This window comes from Mustelus asterias, chromosome 4 (genome assembly GCF_964213995.1).
Source record: "Mustelus asterias chromosome 4, sMusAst1.hap1.1, whole genome shotgun sequence".
Taxonomy (NCBI): Eukaryota; Metazoa; Chordata; class Chondrichthyes; order Carcharhiniformes; family Triakidae; genus Mustelus; species Mustelus asterias.
The window spans coordinates 38,615,602-38,639,243 of record NC_135804.1 but is presented as its reverse complement, the minus strand read 5'-3'; the positions used below and the strand labels follow the sequence as shown (position 1 = coordinate 38,639,243).

At 44.2% G+C, this 23,642-nt stretch overlaps 1 protein-coding gene across 5 annotated transcripts in view; it reads right to left on the bottom strand.

Annotated features, from left to right (window-relative positions):
- Positions 1–17,370, bottom strand: part of heatr3 (HEAT repeat containing 3) — a 51,248-nt gene extending 33,878 nt beyond the window's left edge. The window contains exons 1-7 of one of the 5 annotated variants that reach the window (XM_078210862.1): positions 17,292–17,349; positions 16,829–17,158; positions 16,540–16,736; positions 10,533–10,705; positions 9,323–9,410; positions 7,356–7,468; positions 6,318–6,427 (exon numbers count right to left, since the gene is read on the bottom strand). In XM_078210862.1, the coding sequence (XP_078066988.1) occupies positions 6,318–6,427; positions 7,356–7,468; positions 9,323–9,410; positions 10,533–10,705; positions 16,540–16,671 (616 nt within the window). In that variant the 5' untranslated portion in view covers positions 16,672–16,736; positions 16,829–17,158; positions 17,292–17,349. Of the gene's footprint in view, positions 1–6,317; positions 6,428–7,355; positions 7,469–9,322; positions 9,411–10,532; positions 10,706–16,476 lie in introns of all 5 variants that reach the window. The other 4 variants (XM_078210861.1, XM_078210859.1, XM_078210860.1 and 1 more) reach the window with 4 other exon arrangements.
- Positions 17,371–23,642: the final 6,272 nt, after the last annotated feature.

The window sequence follows — 23,642 nt, the reverse complement described above, 5'->3', positions numbered from 1 at the left end:
TGCTGGCTCAAGCAAGGCAAATCACAAGAATGTAGCTCCAACTGTTTGCAAATGTCATCTGTGCCTACACACTGAATTATATTACTGATCTCACTCCCAGGTTCTCTATTACATTGTACAGAATCCTATTAAACATCTATATGGACATTTCCATTTTTAAAAGCTTTTTAGCCAGCAGAGCTTTGTCAAACCAAAGCATTACTGGTAACGGCAATAGTGGGCCTGAAAGTTAACAGTATGGGGTGGCACAGTGGTTAGCACTGCTGCCTCACAGCGTCAGGAACCCAGGTTCGATTCCTGGCTTGGGTCACGGTCTGTGTGGAGTCTGTATGTTCTCCCCGTGTCTGCATGGGTTTCCTCCCACACTCCAAAGAGTTTAGTTTTATTTATTTATTAGTGTCACAAGTAGGCTTACATTAACACTGCAATGAAGTTACTGTGAAATCCCCTAGTCGCCATAGTCCGGCGGCTGTTCTTGGTTAGGTTGATTGGCCATACTAAATTGCCCCTTAGTGTCAGGGGGACTGGCAGGGTAAATGCTTGGGGTTAAGGGATAGGGCCTGGGTGGGATTTTGTCAGTGCAGTCTCAATGGGCCAAATCCTTCTGCACTGTAGGGATTCTATGATTCTGTCGCATAACAACCAGTAATGGATACTTTGAAGATTTTTATCAGGGGTTTGTGCAGCACGTAATGAATTAACAGGCTTATAATTAAGAGAAGGAGATGGAACTTATTCTACAATGAGCTTCTGAAACGATTGTAATAAAAATGCTGCCGTGTATTTTAGACAGCTTCACTTGGGAATTCTGATTCAGGTCGACCTAGAAACGCAATCCAAACAACTGGTTCATTAATCGTCACAACAACACATGAAAGCTATTGAATACACAACTGAGTTGAGACTGCATATAATTTATGATTAATAGAAGGAAACAGATAAACACTAATCTACTGATCAACTACTGCCTCCCTACCCCTCCACTCCCCACCATGCATTTAATAGAAGCATCACCAGCAAAATAAAGCATTCTCTCCTTACTTTGGCTGTTGATTCTACCCACACATCCCAAACCCCTCACCCTGAGAACCGTTGCTGCTTTTCTATTTAAACACACAACGTTCCTTCCACACAATTATTTGTTAAGATATGGCACCCAGCAGAGACCAAGCAAATAAACATTCACCAATTAGTGTCAAAATAGACAGGTTTCACAGACACCAATGAAAACAGCAGATATGCTCTTAAGGGGGTTACCGAGGCTAGCATATCATCAGGTCCACAGTATCCTTGCTGTGATGTCATAAGCATATACTAGAGTCCTGGTAACTTCAAACCAATATAGGATCGTCTTATTTTAAATAATCACCTGAACTCAATTCACCAGGACTTATGCCATCATTCAGGTTTTCTGCATTTATTCTTTCCACTAGATTTTCAGGTATAAACAACTTTTGGTAAATGTATTATGCTTTGAACCACTAGATGGCACCAAAGCCGATCAGGTCAAATTTCAATTCCTTACACTGCACTTTGCACCTCATTCCTAAATAAAACCCATTGTATTCAAGGAGAAACAGCAAGATCTATCATGGAATTTATCATTTCACCTTGAAGGCTGAATGGTTTATTTTCATAAGTCAGCAGTCTCACAGCACACCTAGCATGTGTAACTAAAAGTCAGCACAGTGGTTAGCACTGCTGCCTCACAGCGCCAGGGACGCGGGTTCGATTCCGGCCTCCGGTCACGGTCTGTGTGGAGTTTGCACATTCTCCTCGTGTCTGCATGGGTTTCCTCCGGGTGCTCCGGTTTCCTCCAACATTCCAAAGATGTATGGGTAAGGTTGACTGGCCATGTTAAATTGACCCTTAGTGTCAGGGCGATTAGCAAGGGTAAATGTGTGGGGTTACGGAATAGGGCCTGGGTGGGATTGTGGTCAGTGCAGACTTGATGGGTCGAGTGGCCTCTTTCTGTACTGTAGGGTTTCAAAGTCTTGCATCTATCATGCATCTGTGATACTCTGTTGCAGATACATAACTTTAAAGCAAATCCAATTCACAGCTTGATATTTGAAAAATATACATGAGGAATTAACAAGTGCCTAAAATTATCTGGGTTTACTCAGCGAGCGTTTGAACAGTGGCCTTACAAGGTTAGGACAGGTTAGCAGTTATTGCAAATATTCCCCAGGATCAGACTACCCAGGTGTCACGTCATGGGGCATCTGCTGTTAACTTTATATTTCAGACCTGAATTTAACATCTTCAGTCTAAAAATAATCCCATTTTCCAAAGTGCCTAACTCAAAAGTGCAAGTCACTGAAGAATGGATTTGAAGGTATGCAAAGAGCTAAATTGCTTTGGATAATGTCTGGAGTGTTGCAGGTGCAACCCAGTTTGGAAAGCAACTGCCCCAGTTCTAAAAGTAGCTTAGCAGCCATCAATAGACAGAAACCCCTGTAGTCAACTGCGCAAGCTTTGGCAGCGGTAACTATTTCAAAATAACTTACCCAATAATTCAACTACTTACTAGCACTCCAATGCTGAAAATATTTAAAATACAAACCATGACACTCATCTGCCTACAGGTCTGTTTGACAACTTGGCTTTCAAATTTTCAGCTACAACTCAAGGTCACAAATTTTTTGCTAATCAACATTTCTCCTTCAGTCTCTAGATGCCTGTATTGGTTACAAAAGCAGCTCAACTCTCACGCTCTAGGCTTGTGGGAATAGTTGAATGGTCAATGCAAGCAGCAGATTTCTTTTTCCAGTACTACAGAGCAGTTCCCCTCAAGCCAAAGATCAGCAAGAATCTAAAGGAAGTTTATTTATTAGTGTCACAGGTCAGCTAACATTAACATTGCAATGAAGTTACTGTGAAAATCCCCCAGTCGCCACACTCCGGCGCCTGTTCGGGTACACTGAGGGAGAATTGAGCATGGCCAATGCTCCTAACCAGCATGTCTTTGGGAGGAAAGCAGAGCGCCCGGAGGAAACTCATGAAGACACGGGGAGAACGCGCAAACTCCACACAGACAGTGACCCAAGCCAGAAGTTGAACCCAGGTCCCTGGCGCTGTGAAACAGCAGTGCTAACCACTGTGCCACTGCGTTGCCTATCTATATAAGGCTATCCGAGATACTAGCTGATACTAAGATTAGGCTAGGAGGAAGAGGAGGCAGAATGTAAAAGGTAAAATATAAAACAAGACTGATTTTTGGAAAAAAATCAATGAAGGTGTGATTTAAAGGTAGTGTCAATACTTCCTTCTCAATCATGTTTGAAATTCAAGAATTGGAACTTGCAACAACCATTAAAAATGCAATCTCATGAATCAGATTGAAATACTGAAAGAAATCACAATACTTCTCTGACCACCTCAAATATTGAATGTGCATTTGGACAGGGTTTTAAACAAGACTCTAAATACATCTAGTCTGATGATGGTCATGTGCACAGTGTGTCTAGCACAGTAAGCTGTGAAGGATAAAGGAAGGCTTGTATTTATACAGCACGTTTCATGACCCCACGATATCTCAAAGTATTTTACAGCCAACTAGGTCTTTTTTGGATACATGACAGCTAAATTGCTCATAGCAAAGTTCCACAAACAACAGTGTGTTTATGACCAGATATTTTGTTTCAATGATGTTGGTTGAGGGATAAATGTCTGCCCGGTCACCTTTGAGTAAAGCCATGCCATTATTTCCACCCAAGAGAGGGGAGAGGGATCCTCTCCCAGAAAAAATGGCACCTCTGACGACGCAGCAGTGTCTCAGGCCTGCACTGAAACGTTGGCTTGGATTATGGCTCAAGCCTCTGGAAACCAACTCAAACCCGCCATTTTACGACTCAGAAGTCAGAATGTAAGCAACTGAGCCCCGGTTGACACTAAACGTTCATAACTGCAAAACAGTCATGGTGTTAACTGGTTAGTGTATAGTCTGAACCAATACTCCCATTCGACATTTTTCATCTTTTCAACAAATACCTTTGCTTGAACACAATTTCTCTTCTAGGTTCTACTGCTGCTAAAATAACTAAAGTGAAATGCAAGTGCACTGTCACTTGTTAAACCAACCACCTCCTTTTTCAGTGTGGACAATTTGTAAGATGTATTACTCCTGTCATCAGGCACTGACTATTCAGATGAGGCCATTTGGCACACTGTAATCAGGCAATCAAACAGCTACCTAGGAAGATACGCGAGTAATATTCCCCAGCGTAGTTCCAGTAAGGAGCTTCCCTCTTGCAAATCATCCTAAAATTCATTCATCCAGCATTCAAATGCAAATTTGACTCGAGTACAGAAACCCTATCTACACATTTGGTGTAGGCAGTCCTCCCATTAGGGAAATTAAAATCTCTCTCCTTTGCATATATTAAGTGTCAGCTTGACTCCACTGGGAGTATTTTTGCCTGAGTCAGAAGGTTAAGGGGTTAACACTTTAGTGCAGTACTGAGGGAGTGCTGCCTTGTCACAGTGTTCTTTGAAGCAGAAATATAACTGAAGCTACCAATTCCAGTGGTTCAGCATTATCTGTATAACAGTGAGCTCACCCAAGTGAGTGGACCTACACTCTTCCCTCAACCATTGAAAACAGATGAACTGACCATTTATCTCGCTGCTGTGTTGGGGATCTTTTGCTACCCACATTTGTCTAACATAAATAAGGATTTTTTCACAGGCAATCAATTGAATGCAAAATGCTTTAGGCGCTTTCGACAATACATGAAAACGCATTGTAAAAATGCTAGTCTCACCTGTCACCTTGCACAATTAAATATAACTACATTAATGTAGCGAGTTACTCATGTAATCAGTGTTCCAAAGAAGCCATGACCTGTTGCACTAAATGACCACATGCAGAACACTGAAATATATGTTGCAACTTCACAATTACTCACACTGCACTTTACGGTCAGCAGCCTTGACTTATAGTTTCCTGGTCTCAATTAAACAAAGCAAGCATGTGCAGGCACTTAAGAGCATGAACAGAATTGGCATTAGAAAATACAGTAATTGAATTGAATCGTGTGAAGAACAAAAGAGGTGGTTCCATGAGGTTACGCAGTAAGATACATACAGATCATAGTCTTTAATTTTAGAAAATGCAAAGCACAATATAGATGCTGACACACATAACCGCACTGTTGTGTCATTCTTGTCGCTGTACTGCAGGAGCAAACATTAAGACTGCAAAGGGTTCAGCAAAAAGCTATCCAGCTGATTGAGATTCCAAAAGCTGAGTTTGTTTCTGACAAAAATGAGAATGAATATTATTGCAGCAGTCAAGATCCTTAAGAATATTGACAAGTTGATACTTAGAAACTGTTTACCAAGGCCCCATGGTTGACACCAAGTGGAGAAGGATGACATTCAGAAGAAATAAAAACTGAATAGATAAGATAAAGTTGATTTATTAGTGTCACAAGTAGGCTTACATTAACACTGCAGTTACTGTGAAAATTCCCTAGTCACCACACTAGGGACTGTTCAGGGTACACTGAGGGAGACTTTAGCATGGCCAATCCACCTAACCAGCACATCTTTCAGATTGTGGAAGGAAACCGGAGCATCCGGAGGAAACCCACGCAGGCATGGGGAGAATGTGCAAACTCCACACAGGCAGTGATCTGAGCCAAGAATTGAACCCGGACCCCTGGTGCTGTGAGGCAGCAGTGCTAACCACTGTCACCCTGCCACCCTACCATATAACAGCATGCTAGCATTTAGAATGGACTCCTCAGGGAAAGAAATGAAGTTGATAACATAAGTTTCAAGAGGGAGTTGGTGATAAAATCAATGGAGGGACTTAAGTGGCAGAAGAATAGCCTAATTTTGAAGACTGAGGCTGCAGGACGGACCAAACTTGTCTTTTCCAGTGCGAGACGTTCCAACGTCCCAATCAGATTGGTGCCATCCAATCATTAAACTCTCATTGTCTATATTTCTAAAGCAGTTATCAGGACGCATCATTGAAACATTAAAAAAAAGATAGAAAATAATTAACAACAAAAGCAGAAAATGCTGGAAAATCTCAACAGGTCTGACAGCATCTGTGGGGAGGGAATGGAGCCAACGTTTGGGGTCTGGATGACCCTTTGTCAGATTCCAGCATCTTATTATCTTAGAGAATAATTAAACTGGGTTCAACATTAAAATGGTCCAAAATTTACTGCAGGTTGTTGATGGAACTCATCTAAAGAATTCTTTTAGTTTGAACTATGGTACGAACGAGTCAGATTTTACAATTTGACCAGAAATCCAGCACAAGTACCACATTCTGAATCATTTTAATTGAGATTACTCACCTGCAGAAATAGCTAGTTCAACATTAACGTTAAACCGTCTCAGACACTGAATGCAGACGTCCAATAAACCTTCTTTGTTAAAGACAGACACTGCCGTGCTGCTGCTTTCACTAAGAAAATGAGAAAAAAAGCTGATTAGCCCTTCTCTTCAAACAATTACTGTCCGTACAATGTTTACAATGCTGAGACCCATTCATGTCTATATACTAGCGATTCACCATTACAATCTAAGCTTACAGAAGCAGACACCTCATCACCAGGCACATTTCTCTGAGAAACAATGCACACGCACTAACGACAGGGCAGTCAGTGGAAAACAGTAAGCAACAAGGTGATGGTTACATTAATTGGTGAAAATGGAAGTCACTTTGACAGCAACTATTTTATCAGAAGCAACAAATCCTGCCGGACGCTTACAGGACAATTATATTAGTGGGTAACGTGAAAGAAAGTAGCAATTCATCAATGTCTAAATTTAGGCATTACTTGACTATTCCAAAAGTTTAAAGTTCATTCATTTGTCACAAGTAGGCTTACATTAACACTGCAATGAAGCTACTGCGAAAGTCTCCTAGTTCCATTAGGCTGTTTTGAGCAGAAGCATGGACAGAATCCAAAATTCCTAGGGCAGATGTTCCGAATCTTCGGTGACTAAGGTGCCTTGTCTGTGGGTGGAGATCTGAAAACTACAAGTGTGCCACCCACAAACCTTTATCCCGTTGAAATCAATGAACGGGAGCAGTAAGCAGTGCACCCAGTGAAAGGGCTGAGGAATTCTACCTGCAGCATTTTGCCAAGAACGATTAAAGAATTTATTAGAGGAACTGCAGGAGATAAAGTGAAGACTTCCGCTTCATTTCTTACCAAATGCCATCATGGACATTTTCCATAAAATAAACTGTTCATCTTAAACGCCATCAATGATTCTGCAGCGCCTACTTTGTTAAGGAAAATTGGCACTGACAGTACTCACAGATTCATGAAAACCTGCAGTTAGCTACTCTGAAAGTGTTTGAGCTTGGTGAAAAATAAACTTACCATAAATTCCAGAGAAGGTTGATGGCTTCATTAGCTATGTCTTCCACGTAGGTTTTATCTGTACCTTTCTGTTTTCGTGGAATGACCACATTTGCATCTAATTCCGTACAACACTGCAATCAAGGAGCAACAGAAACTGAGATTGAAGTTAGCAATGCTTTTCTCAGCATGTACTTAAAGAGCATCAATTTAAAAAGTAGTATGCTATAAAATTCAAACATCTGAGCCATAGAGCGCTCCATTCAAATAATTCCCCACAAGGATTGTGCCAGTTACACCCCCCCCAATAGAGGGAGGCTACCCCAATTGCTTCTCTCAATGGTTGTCAATTTGACAGAATTGCTAGAGGTTAAAGAGCAACGTTCCATAATAACAAATTAGAGATCAATAACCGCTCAATAATCTCTCCCCCAATGTCAGTAAAACATGGACTTCGTCATCGACTTCAGAAAGCATAGTGGCTTCAACAGGAATGAAGTAGAAATGGTTGAGAGCTTCAAGTTTTTAGGTGTCCAGATCATCAACAACCTGTCCTGATCCCCCTATGCCGACGCTATAGTTAAGAAAGCCCACCAATGCCTCTACTTTCTCAGGAGGCTAAGGAAATTTGGCATGTCCGCAACCTTTACAGATGCACCATAGAAAACATCCTCTCTGGTTGTATCACTGCTTGGTATGGCTCCTGCTCTGTCCAAGCCGACAAGAAGCTACAAAGGGTTGTGAATGAAGCCCAATCCATCACACAAACCAGCCTCCTATCCAATGACTCTGTCTACACTTCCCGCTGCCTCAGAAAAGCAGCCAGCATAATTAAGGACCCCACACACCCTGGACATTCTCTCTTCTGTCGGGAAAAAGATACAAAAGTCTGAGATCAAGTACCAACCGACTCAAGAACAGCTTCTTCCCTGCTGCCATCAGACTTTTGAATGGACCTACCTCTCACTAAGTTGATCTTTCTCTACGCCCTAGCTATGACTGTAACACTACATTCTGCCCCCTCTCCTTTCTTTCTCTGTGAACAGTATGCTTTGCCTGTATAGCGCAAGAAACAATACTTTTCACTGTATACCAATACACGTAACAATAATAAATCAAATCAAATCAAATCATTACCAACACAACACATGGGGTAACCCAAGGTAATGTATCTAAGTTTGCGAGCAATATAAAGTTAAGTGGGCAAGTAAACTGTGAGGAGGATGCAAAGCGGCTGCAGAAAGGATTTCGATAGATTAAATGAGTGGGCACAAACACAGCAGAATGAAGAAATGTGAACTTATCCACTTTGGTAGGGAAATTAGAAAAACAGAATAGTTTTTAAATTGGTGAGAGACTGGAAAACATTGTATTCAGAGGGGCTTATGTGTCCTTAGATACATAAAACGCAAAGTTAACATACAGGTACAGCAAACAATTAGGAAAACAAATGGTATGTTAGCCTTTATTAAAGAATTTAGAGTATAAGACGGAAGCAATGTTCTTGCAATTATATAGAACCTTGGTGAGACAGCACCTCGAGTACTGTGTGCATCTCAGAGAATGAGAGCTCACTCAGGCATGTTAAAAGGGACTCAGCAGGCTCGATACTGGGAGGATGCTTTGCAGTTGACGAGTCAAAAACTAGGGACCACAGTCTCAGAATAAAAAGTCAGCCACTTAGCACTGAGATGAGGAGAAATTTCTTCAAAGGGTTGTGAATATTTAGAATTCTCAATGGCAGAGTGCTGTTCAAGTAAGAGATTGACGGATTTATGGAAATTAAGGGATGTGGGGATTGCGTGGGAAAGTGTAACTGAGGCAGGTGATGAGCCATGATGTATTAAATGACAGGACAGGCTTAATGGACAGAATGGCCTACTCCTGCTCCTATTTACATTTTTTACGGACGAAAAGGCCAAAGGAGGGAAGTTATGGAAAAAGTGAAACAAGAGCAGATGGATTTCAATTTTACACAAAGAGCTTACCTCCCGCAACAATGCAGTAAGTGGAGTCAGAACATCCTGTTTCACCATCTCATCACAAACATCGTATCCCCCACAAGCACTAAGGTTTCTGTTCAAAACAAGCAATTCATATTGTTTATTTGCATCTTTACAATCCCCTCCTCTCAGCATATCATACAAAGGTTACAACACAAGAAAAGGCCAGTCACCTGTCAAGTCTAGCGGATCTTACACAATGCCGCATTCTAACCCCCCCATTCCCAATCCACCAAGTGAAAAGTCGATCTTGAGCCCACCCACCTAAAAACCGCCTGCTCTGCATTCATCTTACCCTGGAAGCAGTGTTAATTGGCTCCAGGATGAGACTTCCGTCCCACCTGGGGGATAGGGCCTAGGTGGGATTGTTGGCGGTGCTGACTTGATGGGCCAAATGGCCTCCTTGTGCACTGTAGGGTTTCCATGATTCTTCTTCTAAGTCTTCCACCTTAGAGAGCCACTGGTCAGCCTGATTGATTGGCAGCTCTGAAGTCCAGGTGTGGCTACCACTCAAACCTGCCGCTGATGGGACCACAGGTACTCCTGAAGAGGAGGTTATGGAGGCCAGGCTGACAGCTATGTCCAGGGTATAGGCAGGGATTGGCTGTTAGGCTCCAGCAAGGGAAGAGGGCCTCCAGTAGTCACAGGGGTTGCCCCAAAGGACATTCACTCACTCCTTCTTGTCCAACAACATCCTTGGCAGTGAAAACTGCTGGGCTACCCACTCAGACTTCCCCTGCTGTGTGTAAAATAGTAGCAGAGGCAGAATGAGGCACTTAAGTGGTCATTAATTGGCTACTGAAGGGCCTCAATAAGCCTAAGGGCAAGTTGACTGCCTGACGCCTCCTCCATACACCATAAAATGGGAGACAGGTTAGGAGTAGGTAGGAAAGGACAGGCACTGTTAAAATACAGCCCATACCAGCTCTCTACAAGAGCAATTGAGTTAGCCTTACTCCCCTACCCTTACCCCACAGCCCCTCAAATGCTTTCCCTCAGGTGCTAAGCCACAATTGATGTTGCTTCCATCACCTTTCTGAGAGAGAGAGAGAGAGAGAGAGATGACTGGGTTGACTGGGTAATATGCTGAGTCAGCTCAGACTCTATGGGCCGAATGGCCTCCTTCTGCACTGTAGGGCTTCTATGTTTCTGATTTGATGCATGGTCAATGTTGTTTAAAACATTTGCCACTCACCTGAGTGCACCAGCAGCTGTTTCCCTGACACCCACACTTGGATCAAGTAGCATTGGCCCCAAACACCGAACGGCGTCTTTCTGCAGAAAGGAAGGGATCACCTTTTTCTCCTGGACAAGTTTTGAAATATTCGCACATGCAAATTCTCGGACATCAGGAGACGCGCTCTGTAACTACCAGAGAATAGGATTTTAGTTCATCACAGTGGACAGTCATGTACCCGACTTACACATGCTTGTACAATCGATTCTCATTTAATATAACTTGTGGAAATGCTGTGAGATTTTAGTGTAATTTATTTCTGATCCAACATTCTAGGAGTATGCAGGCTATGATGGTAAAGTGCGTTTACATTGATACAAGCCTTTTGTGGTACAGGGTATTCCACATTTCTTTATTTCTGGAAGCAGTTGTGGATCCAAGATAAGGATATTGCTGACAACAAGTTCATCCAATTAAAGCTTAATGTTGATTAATGTTTTACACAGAGAACACCTTTCACATTGTACTGGTCAGTGCACATTTAATTTCTGAAGTAACTTTCACAAAAGATGCATCAAAAATCAAAGTTAAAAATTCCCCTGCAATTATTATTCATGTGAGAAATTCTTGGTTTTGATATGATTGGTGGAAATGTTAGGACTACAATTAAGACCTGGATATAGACAAGGATTACGCTGACATCACCAATTCTATTAAATGGATTATCATCCAGCCTTCTTCAACTTGCTGATGCACATCATTTTTCTCCTCTTGTTTTCTGTCTGATTTACAATGGCTCCACTATTGGTGGCTGTGCCTTCTGTTGCCTAAGTGCCCTGTTCTGGAATACACTCCCAACACCTCTCCACTTCTCTACTTTGCATTCCTCCTTTAAGACACTCCTTAAAATATATCTCCTTGAACATGCATTTTGGTCATCTGACCCAATATCTGCTGACGTGGCTTGGTGTCATTCCTCGTTAGATAATGCTCCTGTGCAGCGCTTGGGGGTTTTTATTATGCTAAAAGTGCTACATAAATGTAAGTAACTACTGTAATTTAGACAAAGTCTGGTAAGCTCTTTAGTCAAGGTGGCTAAAAGGTGACGTAACTAGTGAAGTAAACTCATAACCATGTCATTCTTTTGTGATCTTTTGTAACAGATATTTAGACAGATCCACAATACTCCAGAGCACTGTTGATCACCGTTCTGCCAATTGGGCTCCAAACTGAGGAGATAGACCTCCTCCCAGGAACTTTTCACTTAACTCCTTTACTCCAATGGCTTCTTGGCTAGGATGGCACAGGCTGAACAAGCATACCAAGCCCTGTACTGGTAAGCTATGCAGTTTTAGCTGGCGAGACTCCAGCAGTACCTCCTTAACAGTCAAAAGTTCCTAAAGCTCAGCTCTGCCAATCTGTGCCTAAGCCCTTAAATAGATGTGTCCATTATCACTTTGAACCTGCCACTGATACCTTTTAGGTTCAGTGTTACAGCCCCTCCTGTAACTGTTGTTTACCATCCTGAACTGCCAGGTTCAGCCCAATATTTTCATATACGATAGCTTAACTTAGGAGAAACAACATGTCCCCTGGAAAGATGGATATTGTGTATTTTTGCACTTGCTCTCACGTGTGTTTGTCGTACAGTATGCAAACTGCTTATACTTCAGACAAAGCCAGAACTAAAAATGAAGCTGTCATTCGTAGACGACCAGAAAATAGTATGGGATGGTACTGGCTGGCAGCAATGCTCTGCACTGGTGAGTCACGCAGTTTTAGCTGGCTAGACTCCAGGAGTACCCCCTTCACGGTCAATGCCAATCTGCACCTAAGCCCTTTAAACTTGGGTAAGTTAAGTAATCCCCCTCAGCTCAGACAAATTAGACTAGGGGGTAACAAAAATGAACTCCACTTAGCAGGTACAAGACACCAAGAAATGTGTTGAGAAAGAATTACAGCAGAAGATTTAGATGACATTAAAAATGATTTTGAGTATTAGAACCATAGAAAATTACAGCTCAGAAACAGGCCTTTTGGCCCTTCTTGTCTGTGCCGAACCATTTTATGCCTAGTCCCACTGACCTGCACTTATAGAACCATAGAAAATTACAGCAAGTATTGTTTCAGGATCATCTACACATTGTGATGGTTTGATGAACACATAAAAGTGTAAACTATTTTCTGTGACCCTCAGACCTCCATTGTAGGGTTACAGAGCAATTGATGTTAAAAAACATGTTAAACAAACATGTTCCTGAGGTACACATTGAAGAATTTTCTCCAAAGATCAAAAACAATAATCAATTGGTTCACTGGTTTCAATAATGGATAATCATATCACACACACCCATTTTGTTTGGAACTCTCTGGTATCAGGTGCTTTTTAGGGGTAGTCTGGCATTGGCTCTCTGATGAACATAGGGAGATGAACAGAAACAGAGACACATAGCGCCAGAGCTCTGACGAAGGGTCATCCAGCTCCGAAATGTTGGCTCTATTCCTCTCCACAGATGCTGTCAGACCTGCTGAGATTTTCCAGCATTTTCTGTTTTTGTTTCACATTCTCAGGTTCGTAAGACTATGATGCAGGAGGGTATTTAGGAATTAAAAACAGAAAATAATGGAAAAACCCAGTAGGTCCGGCAGCATCTGTGGAGAGAGAAACCAAGTTAATGTTTTGAGTCGGATATGACGCTTCTTTGGAACCAAAGTTTAAAAATCAACTTGCTTAAGTCGAGACAGACAACTAATGTGGTGAAACATAACTTACTTGTCATTTTGTGTTATTATGCAAAGACAAATTGTATGAATTTAACGCAAACTGATCCAAATAGAACAGTTGCTCTGTAACAGAGGTCCACATCTCCCTCTAATATTCCACAGGCCCTTTGAGCACCACTTAATACTTCTTCCAAATTTCATAGCTATTTCCTTGCTGAAACTCGTCTCATTATACTCTCTGATACAGCAACAATTTGTCTTTGACGATTTCAATTTAAACACTTCCCATCTCTTCTCCTCCAATTAATCTGCATTCTCCTCACACAAACCGAAGACTATAGATTAACTTCTGCAACCACTTTTGCCACCTTGCAAGATCTTGCCACCTTTCATTTTTCTATTGTTGAGAAGGTTTTGAGCTGTAGCTCAGTTGGTAGCAATCTTGCTTGAATTACAAGATTGTGGGTTCAAGTCTGACTCTAGAAACCTGAATACAAAAATCTAGTCCAACACTCCAACGCAGTATAGTGATCTCCATCAAGATGGCATCTTACAGATGAGATATTAAACTGAGGACTGGTCTACCCTCTGTGGTGAGATTATCCCTGCTGTCCAGGCCAATATTTATCCTCAAGCACCTAAAAAGACAGATTATCTGGTCATTATTACATTGCGGTTTCTGGGAACATACTGCGTTCTAAATAGCTGCGACATTTCCTACATTATAACAATGACTAGACTTCAAAAGTACTTCAGTGACAGTTATGCAATTGCTAAACTCCAGGAGTACCCCCAACACAATCGAGGCTTCCTAAAAATTGGCTATGCCAATCTGCCCCGAAGCCTATTAAACCTGGGTAAATGGGTGTGTCCATTGCAACATCCTGAGGATGTGAAAAGCAACACATAAATACACGTTTGTTTTACCCCAAATCACATTTCTTTGCTTCAGCATCGACAGCTCACCACCCATTTCCAAAGCTTTATTCTGAAAAATCTATCAAGCATCCTCTTCTCTGGCCTTCTACAAACCATTACACTGCAGCTTCTGTTCACCTCCCTTAACACCTCCCTCATTTTCCGTATCCTTTTTAACTCCCTCACAGTTCTACCTTGGGCAATTCTATCCTTGCATTCCTAAACTTGAGGCCTGCAACCTTATAAGAATGTCGAGGATAAAAGTTTTTTTTAAGTTTATCTATTGGTGTCACAAGTAGGCTTACATTAACACTGCAATGAAGTTACTGTGGAAAACTCCCTAGTCACCACGCTCCGGTGCCTGTTCGAGTGCACTGAGGGAGAATTTAGCATGGCCAATGCACCTAACCAGCACGTCTTTGGACTGGGAGGAAACCCATGCAGACACAGGGAGAACATGCAAACTCCACATAGACAGTGGCCCAAGCCAGGAATTGAACCTGGGTCCCTGGCACTGTGAGGCAGTAGTGCTAACCACTATGCCACTGAGACTGTACAACTGGCCTAGTGATTCACTGTCAGATGCAGATAGAAGACCTTAATTGATATTGGTCCAGATCTTCCGGTCTCCAGATCATCAGAGACCAGACGTATCTCCCAGAATGTGTTCCCGACTCCATGTGAATTGCCTGAGAAATTTGAACTCACGACGAGCAATTCCCCTCCTCCCGGGGTCTCTCTGAAAAAGTTTCCAACTCTGAGTTAGAGGCAGAAACTTTGGATGGTTCCAACTTACTTACCTGAATAGTTACCGAGGAAATGTTGGACAAAAAAATCCAAGTGTAACTTCTGGGTAACTATACAACTGACTCCCCCGACACCTCCTCGACTGCCCAGCTATCCCTGACGTGACATGACTATTCCCCCATCACCCGACTCCCCCGACACACACATCCCACCTCCCTGTCCCTTGACTCCCCACCTTATCCAGCTGCTACCCTATCCCCCCCTTACCACACCCGCCCGACAACACTCATTCACTAACACACTGAAGGCCTGTTTAACTGTCCTAAAGTTTTTCAGTGTATTAGTGAGCACTTATCAGAATATCGCAGCTACTGCTGTGTAAAGGGGCCATGGTTTCTGCATGGATTCCCTTCACTGATGTCTGCGAGGTTTCCGTGCTGACTGGGAGTTCTGCAGGATCCTCCATTGGATGATTGGCCAGAAAAATTGGAGGAAAGTAAGTGGGAACTTTTTTGCCTACTCAGGGCTGGAAATGAGGGTTTGAACACTGATTGAGAGATTTGAGCCAATGTACCTTCTGTTCAATGGCCAGATTATCCTAGAATCCCTGCAGTGCAGAAGGAGGCCACTCAGCCCATCGAGCCTGCACCGACAACAGTCCCTCCCAGGCCCTATCCCCTTAATCCATGTATTTACCCTGCTAATCCTCCTGACACTAAGGGGCAATTGAGCATGACCAATACACCGAACCTGCACATCTTTGGACTGTGGGAGGAAACCGGAGCACCCGGAGAAAACCCACACAGACATGGCGAGAATGTGCAGACTCCACACAGACAATCACCCAGGGTCGGAATTGAACCCGGGTCCCTGGCGCTGAGAGGCCGCAGTGCTAAGCACTGTGCCACCATGTCGCCCATGAACCGCAGCAATATCCTGCAGGCCAAGGATGCAGCCAGCATAAACAAGGACCCCAGGCATACTCTCTTCCACTTTCTTCCATCGGGGAAAAAGATACAACAGTCTGAGGACATATACCAACCGACTCAAGAACAGCTTCTTCCCTGCTGCCATCAAGCCTTTGAATGGACCTACCTGATATTAAGTTGATCTTTCTCTACACCCTAGCTATGACTGTAACACTACATTCTGCACCCTCTCCTTTCCTTCTCTATGAACGGTATGGTTTGTCTGTATAGCATACAAGAAACAACACTTTTCACTGTACACTAATACATGTGACAGTAATAAATCAAATTAAAAAACATGCTATTCACAAAGTTGTTAGTCGTACTCAGGCCACATGCTGGCATGCCCGCTCTGAATGCCTGTACCCCATCACCCCTCCACAAAACTGACATGTTTGATGATGCCTACTTCTATATAACCCCTTCTCCCATCAGTACTGGATATCTTATTTACCATCTAAAACTGTAAGAAACTAACTTTAAAAGTTACTTTCTAACTGTTGGCGCCTGAAGAGCTTGTGGGAGAGAGAATTGAATACACGAATGAGTTTTTAAAAAGGGATGGGACAGAAAAGGAATGAGGCAGGGGATAAAGTTAGTTCCACCTTCAGTCCAAAAGGGAGCAGCTGGGACCAACACAAACCAAGAGTGAACAGTTTTAAATTTACTTTCTCCAGTAAATCCCGGGCCGGCGAGCAAATTTCTCCAGCCTCCTCCTCCTCTTCCTGGTGGGTGTCATTCGGTGGCCCGATTGGGGAGAACTGCGAGCGGGGGAATTTGCTGGTTTTCTTCTTGCCCATCACTGCTGGGCAGAGAGAGACTGGGCAGCGGGGAGGGAGAGACTGGGCAGCGGGGGGAAGAGAGACTGGGCAGCGGGGGGAAGAGAGACTGGGCAGCGGGGGGAAGAGAGACTGGGCAGCGGGGGGAAGAGAGACTGGGCAGCGGGGGGAGAGAGACTGGGCAGCGGGGAGGGAGAGACTGGGCAGCGGGGGGAGAGAGACTGGGCAGCGGGGAGGGAGAGACTGGGCAGCGGGGAGGGAGAGACTGGGCAGCGGGGGGAAGAGAGACTGGGCAGCGGGGAGGGAGAGACTGGGCAGCGGGGGGAGAGAGACTGGGCAGCGGGGAGGGAGAGACTGGGCAGCGGGGAGGGAGAGACTGGGCAGCGGGGAGGGAGAGACTGGGCAGCGGGGAGGGAGAGACTGGGCAGCGGGGAGGGAGAGACTGGGCAGCGGGGAGGGAGAGACTGGGCAGCGGGGAGGGAGAGACTGGGCAGCGGGGAGGGAGAGACTGGGCAGCGGGGAGGGAGAGACTGGGCAGCGGGGAGGGAGAGACTGGGCAGCGGGGAGGGAGAGACTGGGCAGCGGGGAGGGAGAGACTGGGCAGCGGGGAGGGAGAGACTGGGCAGCGGGAAGGGAGAGACTGGGCAGCGGGAGGCAGACACGGGGCGGCCGGGCTGGGCTACACCATGTGGACTCGGTCTCTGTGCCGCAGCTCCAGGAATCACAGGAACGTCACAACCGGGGAGGAGACAGAATGAATGGGGAGGAGATACTGAGAGTGGGAGAGGGTGAGTGAGGGAGAGGGTGAGAGTGGGAGGTGAGGGGCTGAGGGAGTGATTGAGGGACAGGCAGAGAATGAGGGGCAGAGGCAGGGGGAAGCTGGTCCCGGCTTCATGTTTATCATGCTGACACCGTGCGAATATTCAAAATGCAACACAGAGAGTAACCTGTCTGAGAGGGCAGACTCTGCACCCTCACCGAGAGGGGAGCCTGCAAACTCACTGTGGGGACCCTCACTGAGTTGGGGGCTCTGCGCCCTCACTGAGTGGGGGACTCTTACTGCCCTTGTTAGGAGAGGGGGAAATACCATTCCGCTGAGTTAACACGATCCGGATGTGATGTGACAGCGAGAAGATTCCCAATCCCACCGTTAAACACTGTGCCGGTTCCTCCTGTGGCTGGATTGGCCACTGAACCGGTAAACTACAAATATAGGCTAATACTCTGGGGTCACTGACTCAAATCCCACCATGGGAAATGGAAATTGCAAAGTTAGCGCAAATCTAAGTAGGAAATTCTATCACATTGCAGTGTGAGTGCAGTACATTCGGCCCATAGTGTCTGTGCCGGCTCTCTGAAGGAGCAATTCACCGAGTGCCACTCTTCTCCCCACAGCCCTGCACATTTTTAGGATCTCGAGGTGACTATTCCCAAGAGTGACTTTCAAAGACTAAAACAGCGAAATTAGCTTTTTCCTAATTCGAACCCTGGTAAGACATGTGAATAAAGATGCACCAAGAAAAACTGGTTGGTTGATTCACTCTCAAAATCTTCACTGGTCTGGATGGATGTATTTTATGACCAAGGCACCAATCACAAGTTTACATGTGAAATAAATAGAAATATCCTGGGTAATTTCCATCTTAATTCATCACGCTCTCTCTCTCTCTTTTCACTGCCCTCCTATCTTGTCTTAATATGTCCCTCATATAAACCCCCCAACCCATTTCCACAGTTACCTCCTTATCATAACACGTGGCCTCACTACTCATGTTTTATCAATCACAGACAGACCTATTATTAATCCCAAAACAGAAAATGCTGGAAAATCTCAGCAGGTCTGACAGCATGTGTGGAGAGGGAATAGAGCCAACATTTCAAGTCAGCGTGATGCTTCATTAGAGTTGGTGCCTATTTTAGATCAGGCTTTGTATCAGGCTAAGTTCATATTCTCCTTTCTCCCTCCCAAACCTGATTCCTTTTGTGTGTATGCCCCTGAGAAAAGAACTCTTTCTCAATTCACTTACAGCTTTCGAAACTCTAACTGTCTAACTTTTTGCCCTCCATTTGCCACAGAAAGTCTGCAGCTACCAATCTGGGGTGCCCAGATGTTCAGTTTTGTAATGGACGGTTTGGATTTCAGTGCATTTAGCCCTGTTCGAATACCAGACACCCTTAGGTGCGGTATTCTGAACCTCACACTGTTCACAAGGCTGAGAGCCAGCCTGAAAGACAGTTCATTCATTTATGGGCGTTCCCCGACCAGTTTGAATGATATCAAAATCAACCAATTCGAGGCTTGCCAGATCCAAATGGTCACCCTACCATTGGTTACTTGTCAGTCGGGGCAGCACAGTGGTTAGCACTGCTGCCTCACTGCACCAGGAATCCGGGTTCAATTCCAGCCTTGGGTGACGGTCTGTATGGAGTTTGCACGTTCTCCCCATTTCTGCGTAGGTGTTCTCCGGGTGCTCTGGTTTCTCCCCGCCACAAAGATATGCAGGTTAGGTAGATTGGCTATGCTAAATTGCCCTTTAGTATCCCAAGATGTGTAAGTTAGATGGATTAGCCATGGGAAATGCATGGGGTTACAAGGATGAGGAGAGGGACTGGGTAAGATACTCTGCCAAAAAGTTGGTGCAGACTAGATGCATCAAATAACCTCTTCAGCACTATAGGGATTCTAGTTGGAGAGTATGCCATTTGAAGTGTCCTATTGGATCTGACCTGTGCCTATTATGATGCTGCCCTCAACATTATGCCATGCTGTCCTCTCAGCCTCACTAGCTAATAATGATATCAGTCATTAGAAATCATTTTGCGGTCAATGAGTGCCTATGAAAAAGAGCATAGTATTGTTCTCATCAGACCTACACCCTGACACCCATCACCATAGTAAGAAGTCTCACAACACCAGGTTAAAGTCCAACAGGTTTATTTGGTAGCAAAAGCCACTAGCTTTCGGAGCGCTTGCTGCTCCTTCGTCAGGTGAGTGGGAGTTCTGTTCACAAACAGGGCATATAAAGACACAAACTCAATTTACAAAATAATGGTTGGAATGCGAGTCTTTACAGGTAATCAAGTCTTAAAGGTACAGACAATGTGAGTGGAGAGAGCGTTAAGCACAGGTTAAAGAGATGTGTATTGTCTCCAGACAGGACAGTTAGTGAGATTTTGCAAGCCCAGCAAGTCGTGGGGGTTACAGATAGTGTGACATGAACCCAAGATCCAGGTTGAGGCCGTCCTCATGTGTGCGGAACTTGGCTATCAGTCTCTGCTCAGCGACTCTGCGCTGTCGTGTGTCATGAAGGCCGCCTTGGAGAACGCTTACCTGATGATCAGAGGCCGAATGCCTGTGACCGCTGAAGTGTTCCCCAACAAGAAGAAAACACTCTTGCCTGGTGATTGTCAAGCGGTGTTCATTCATCCGTTGTCGTAGCGTCTGCATGGACCCATCACCATACACAGATACAAAATGCTGAAGAAAAAGATGTTGTTCAAGTTGGAATGTTTGAGAGAATGTGATTTCATTGCAAAAAACAGGAAGAAAAATCAATTTGCACTGATGTGATATCACCACCAGACACTGGGGAAAGGGAGATGTGAATCAGCACGTTTTGTCAGAAAAGCAGAAATTTAACATTGAAAATGCAAGTGCATCATCATGAGATCCTTTATTAAATCGTATGCATATCCTCCAACTACGAAAGTCTACCTTGTCATGAGGCACCACCGTCCTATAGGAGTACTGACTGCAGTACAGAGGTTGATAAAGAAATCTACAGTGACTCCTCCCCAGAGGCCTGATGTGTGGGTAAACAAATGTAAAAACATCGAGCGAGAATGTTCTCGTGCCAAAATCTCTACAGATTTCATTACGTTAAAACAAATGATCTTTTCGGCTATTGATACAGTTGCAACAAAGTTTTTTTTAAGTTTATTTATTAGTGTCACAAGTAGGCTTACATTAATACTGCAATGAAGTTACTGTGAAAATCCCCTAGGCGCCACCTGTTCGGGTACACTGCTTAGCATGGCCCATGCACCTAACCAGCACGTCTTTCAAATATGGGAAGAAACCCACGCAGACACAGGGAGAATGTGCAGAATTCGCACACACTGTGACCCAAGCCAGGAATTGAACCCAAGTCCCTGGCTCTATGAGGCAGCAGTGCTAACCGCTGTGCCACCCTTAGTGTTTCCCCTCAGTTTTGAGGTATTTCAATTTTGAGAAGGGGTTCCAGCAAACTGTTGGATTTCTGTGATAGCCTCGGAAGCAATAGCAGCAGAAGCATTACCCACACTCAGTAACATCAATCTCAACCTAGAGAGACTTCCCACGGTATTCAGATGACAACACAAGTATTAGTTATGGAAAGCAGGACATTGTTTACCAAAAACTGAACGGTGTTTAAAAGGACATTGTTGCAATCAACACTTTGGCTCATATTTTGCACAATGCAAAAGGGTATGCCATCAGAAAAATCTTGATGTTGACGCAGAATGCATCATTCCACATGTGCCCACCAGCCAGTGCCAAAGGACTGGGCCTGGGGGGGGGGGGGGGGGCACTGAAGGGGAGGTATCACATGGGGAGCTGCGCACTTTGCAATTGGGGATTGCTGGGCGGCGATGGACTGGGAGGGGGGGCGGGGGGGAGTGGGGAGAGGTGGTGAATGGGGGTGGCGGAAATCGGGGCAGCAATTGGCCAGGGGAGGGGTAATTGGGGGCCACAATTGGGACGGCAATCTGGGGTGCAGGGGAGTGACAATCTCCCAAATCACTATGTACTAATGCACAATCGTGCTCTCTAGCATCACCAGCCAGCTTCCCGGCATGAATAGACTCTGTCCACTCCCCCTACTGGCACAAATCACACTTTGCCTCCTATTTTCTCTAAGCATCGTAAGATTTGAATTTTTCTCTTGCTGAAAAAATGGGCGTGATTCTCTCCCTTTATCACGCTCATTCAGCACTTAGAATTTCTTTTATTCGATCGCCCCTACATCTTCACGTAGCTTGGTGTCAAATTTTGTTTTATAATGCTCCTGTGATGTGTATGTTATGTTAAAGGAATGTGTTCTGCTGAAAGGTCACAGACCTGAAATTTTAACTCTTTCTCTCTCTCCACAGATGGTGCCAAATGTGCTGAGTATTTCCAGTATTTTTTATTTCAGATTTCCATGGTTTGCAGTATTTGTATTTTGTACATAAATATAAGTTGTTACTCTCATTGTGTGCAGTTTTTGTCATCGTTGAGTATACCATCTTCTTCCAAAACCTCTCCACCATTATCCAGTTGGGAGGGCCTCCACTTAACTGGATTCATTATCTATCCAATTGCAGCTCAAGTCACCTGCAATGGCTTCTCTTTCCATTTCTGCACCGTTACAACTGGTGTCCCCCAAGGATGTATTCCCAACTCCCTCCTCGTCCTCATCTACATGCTGCCCCTTGGCAACATCTTCTGAAAACAACACTAGTCTCCACATGTATGCTGATGATATCTAGCGCTACCTCATCTCTCTCCACCTATGGTCTTAAGTTGTCAGATTGCTTGTCTGACCTCCAGTACTGGAGGAGCAGAGATTTGCCCCAATTAAATATTGGGAAGACTGAAGCCATCGTGTTCGGTCCATGTGACAAACTGTTCACTGACCATTCACTCTTACAGATGCCCGAGACTGAATCAGCCTGTTCACAATCCTGGTTTCATATTTGACAGGGATGACGTTCCAACTATATACCTGCGTCATCTCTAAGACCACCTATTTCCACCTCTGTAACATTGTCCACTTCCACCCCTGCTGCTGACATCCATACCTTTGTTCCCTCTAGACTTGACTATTGCAATGCACTCCTGGACAGACAGCATTCTACTCTGCAAACAAGCCACCCAGAGCTCTACTGCCTTTGTTCTTTCTCACAACAAACCCAGGTCACCCAACACCATTGTGCACACCGATCTACACTCACTCCCAGTGGATTCTATATTTTGGTCTCCCTCATTAGCTTTTCAACTGGAGGCACAAAGTGGGTAATCTACTGATCGTGCTCTGCAGCACAAGACTAGTAACAACTTCCCAAGTTGCTGTGACCTTATTCTCAACACACTGTGGATTGAAGCAAGGTTTTTTTTTATTTGTGCTACATCACCTTTAAAATTAAAGGTGCTATTTTATATGTGAATGGCAAACTAGCAAGGGTGGAGAGTGTCCCTGGTAGAAGGGATAGGAGATTTGAGAGAATATTTAAAGATTGAAGTGTTAACAGAAATTGTATTTGGGGAAGATATTCCATCAGATGGGGCCGGGTAGCAGGAGACTCAGCTACTAATAGTGGATTGAAGGGAGAGGGATGGAGGGATAGAGGTATGCTTTGAAGTGCAGATGTCAAAGGAGCAAATGGAAGTCTGGAAATAGTTCCTGAAGTATCATAGGGCAAGCCTGCAAAGAGCAGAAGGTTGAGATTTTTTATTCAATGCTTTAGAGACAAAGATTCATTGTGGATCAATGAGCACGGGGTGATGGCAGAACAAAAAGGAAACAAGCTGTGAAGTTTTGGACGAGTTGGAGTTCAAGGAGAATGGAACACTGGTGAAATTGAGCCAGTAGGTGACAAAAACATCAATATGTATTTTGCCAGCAGTGTGTTGGAGGCAGACAATGCTGTGAAAATGGAAGGAAGCTAGTCTTGGTGAAGAACGGATAAGATATTTAATTTGAAGTTCGGCTTTCTCAAACAGATTGAGATTTCACACATCCTGGATGATTGGCCAAGTGAGGAGGATAAAGGAGGTGCTAGAGTTTTTGGTAACAACTTTAAACCATTCCTTTCGTCGCTCTGGTGTTCAGTTGGGAGTTGTTTCTAGTTCATGCACAACAACAGACAACCTTTTTCACTTTTTTCTAATCATACCTCAAATATGTAAACCCCATTCTTGGTTATCCAGTGCATATGTGATTGATTTAAGCATTATGATCACTTCTCAA